Here is a 3128-nt window from a genome sequence, read left to right as displayed (position 1 = left end):
TTAGTTATATATAGTACATATATAAAGTTATATAGTTAGTTATATATAGTACATATAAATATAGTTATATTTAATATATAGATATTAAAGAATACTCTTACACATTTTTTATAATTTATTTTAGTGATAGTGAAGTATACATTATTTAGTATATATTCTTTTGCCATTTTTTAACTGAATGAAATGAAATTATATGATGTATGTGTGTCTAAATTTGATATATTATCCGACGAGTAAAGCAGTTCACCAATAATTCTGGGTGGCAGCACTTATATAAAAAAGCCATATTATATATATTTTCTTCAATATTCAAGATGGTTTAAAATCTGTAATTTTTTAATCAATAATTTTTTAATCAATGTTTATGACTTGATCATTTCTTTTAAAAAGTGTTTTTTCAAAACTTTGATAAATATCGATAAAAATCTATTTAAAATAAAAGAAGAAAAGATACTAAATCTCAAAATGAAAAAACACTTTTATTTACGTAAACATGAGAGTTACACTTATCGCTTGAATAAACAAACCATTTCGTTTCATTTATCATCGTAAAGAAACAATTTCATCTTGTTGTGAATGAGGCAACAGGCTGGTTCTAGTTTAGAGCGTGGATAAACAAATTAATCCGAGACGAAGGAAGGTACGTCAATGATGCTCACATGAATGCAACCAATTTTATTCTGTTGTCTGTTACATAGGGGCGGCGCGTTCGCCGAAATATTCACATCCGGTCTCCGCAGATACCGAGAGTTATGTAAGATACTCGTTTTTGAGGCGCTTACCAGACTAATCGGTGCGAGAGAAGTACCGGTGAAAAAGTCAACTATTAACTATTTTCGTGTCTATTTAATAAATATTAGTAACAGTCCGTTAGTGAAAGGCAAGATATTGATATACTGACAATATTTATCTAAACGGGCACGCTTTATCGGGAGATCCCTTATCGCAGGGAGATCTCACTCTCTCCTTAAAGTTTAAACGCGTCGTTAAACATAAACATGAAAATAAATATTAAGATAAATGCGAAGTATCGACATAACTTTTGTAAATACATACGTAATCGAAATGTCAAATCGGAATGTCAAAAATTATATTATGACTGTTTTACAGAATAGGATAGGGAAAAGGAGAAGGGAGGATTTTTGTATCTTCCTCATATACTTCAAAATCATTTTCTTCTGCTTTTTACGCTCTTTACAGAGATTCGGCTTTTTAATGTTTCCTGACACGAAATTCGAGGATCCCGTCGATCGCCCCTTGTTATTCAGCAAGAGGCGCGATTCACAGCCAAGGACTATGCGCAATGATTCATCTCTCACGAGATCAATCTAGCCGGTACGCGTGCGCTCTCGCTATAATAAGCACGCGGACACGGGCGCGAGTTTCATTGAGACATGCGTGTATGAAGACGGGATAACGTAATTAAAAAATCACAGAAATGCCATTATATACGAACAAGGGCACCGCCGTCTCGCGGGAACGGGAAATGGGGATGAGGATGGGTAGAGACGAGGCTCCGACGGCTATCTATCACAATTGAAGATATCTAATGGGATTATATCGTGAAATGTAATAAATAATTCGGAAAATCACTAATATATATATCCGCGTTTCTCTCTATCTTTCTCATTTCATTCGCTTCTCTCACATTCGTCGTCTCATCCATTCGTCGTTTTTTTCGTCCATCCGGGGGTTGGTTTAGGTTTTCGTTTACTTGGCGAATCGGTTGATGGGGAAGTTGTCGAAGATATCGGGATAGCTCCGCGTCTCCAGGCTCTGATGGGGCAAACAAGTGTTCGCGAAACACGTGAGGTTGTCCACGCTGCAACCAGTGCAGCGATTGCAACTGCAGATCAATCCGTCGCCGCACACTCCCCAAGAATCGCTTGGACCACCACAAATATGTCCGGGGCCCTACAGAAAATCGACATCAATAAGATTGCAAAAGTTCATCATACACTCGTAAAATTCTCGACGAATTTCCAAATAGAGACCAACACAACATTGAAGACAAAGACATAATAAAACTTGCGCAAATTTGCGTTAAATTTCATATTAAACGAATTTTATATTAAATAAAAATTGTAGTACAATCCAAAAAACTGACCACAGTTTAGAATATGAAATCTTAAATAAAAATAAAATCGAAAATTTATCTTTTACAGTAAATCTTCACATTTAGAACTTTTTCTCAACACTTTTATCAATGAATGTATATACTTTTAATTTAATTTATACGCTTTTATTGCTGAAATTTTGTAGTATATATGTAACATAAATGCCAAATATATCATCATTTTAAGCGCGTTCTAAATATGAGTCTTTGGATTTTATGATATACAATGAGATACGATTAAAAATGATTTTCTAAAGTGGAACAATGCATTGTACTATTGCTACTTACCCTTCGGCATTCCGAGATACCGCAGAGAGTCGACGTTGTGTAACCGAACTCGCATTGCTCGCATTTGTCGCCACAACCTACGCACAGCGGTCTCGGCTCGAGTCGTTGTGCGATCGCGGGATGCGCGTGGCACTTGTCAATCCTGTAACACATTAGAACTATGTTAATTACGTAACATATGTACAGTATAAGGCCGTTATTCATAGTCAGTCTTTATATTTATGACTATTTTAAGTACAATCATAAGATGTCATGAATCAAATCAGAGCTGAATTAATATCTTAAGACATTACTTAAGACAATGAATAAAAATGGACTATAAATATCAGCCTAAGATTTTACATTTTATTCATTATTGCTCCATTGTTTTTAATGCTTACAGGAAGACCGTGGCCAGGAGAACGAGCATGTAAGTGAGTTGGAAGGTAAGCATAGTGATCCACCGATCTGAAACAGAGACAATGTGCATGTAAATCGTCATGCTTTTTCTTACCGTAGAATTTTATATGGCTAATGTAAAGACGAAATGTAAAGAAATGTAATGAAATTATAACGACAAGATTCTTGTTTGACATTAAAATGCTCGAACAAATGTCTGAACTATTATTTCTCGATGTATCAATCTTTTTATACAAACCTTTTCTTTATCTCAATAAAACATAAATAAGTGATCCTTGTGCCTAGTTGAATAAATTTACAGCTCGAAAAGCAGAGCGTGAATAAA

At 34.8% G+C, this 3128-nt stretch overlaps 1 protein-coding gene across 1 annotated transcript in view; it reads right to left on the bottom strand.

The window, feature by feature from the left end:
• Nucleotides 1-1458: 1458 nt before the first annotated feature.
• The window catches only part of LOC108686777 (neuroparsin-A-like), a 13493-nt gene continuing 11823 nt past the window's right edge, over nucleotides 1459-3128 (bottom strand). The window contains exons 2-4 of the mRNA XM_018192242.1: nucleotides 2785-2851; nucleotides 2405-2546; nucleotides 1459-1914 (exon numbers count right to left, since the gene is read on the bottom strand). Of these exons, the coding sequence (XP_018047731.1) occupies nucleotides 1711-1914; nucleotides 2405-2546; nucleotides 2785-2837 (399 nt within the window). The 5' untranslated portion in view covers nucleotides 2838-2851 and the 3' untranslated portion in view covers nucleotides 1459-1710. The remainder of the gene's footprint in view (nucleotides 1915-2404; nucleotides 2547-2784; nucleotides 2852-3128) is intronic.

The sequence above is a fragment of the Atta colombica genome, unplaced genomic scaffold (genome assembly GCF_001594045.1).
Source record: "Atta colombica isolate Treedump-2 unplaced genomic scaffold, Acol1.0 scaffold189, whole genome shotgun sequence".
Classification (NCBI taxonomy): domain Eukaryota; kingdom Metazoa; phylum Arthropoda; class Insecta; order Hymenoptera; family Formicidae; genus Atta; species Atta colombica.
The sequence above is the reverse complement of the archived record's forward strand: the minus strand, read 5'-3'. Positions and strand labels throughout refer to the sequence as shown.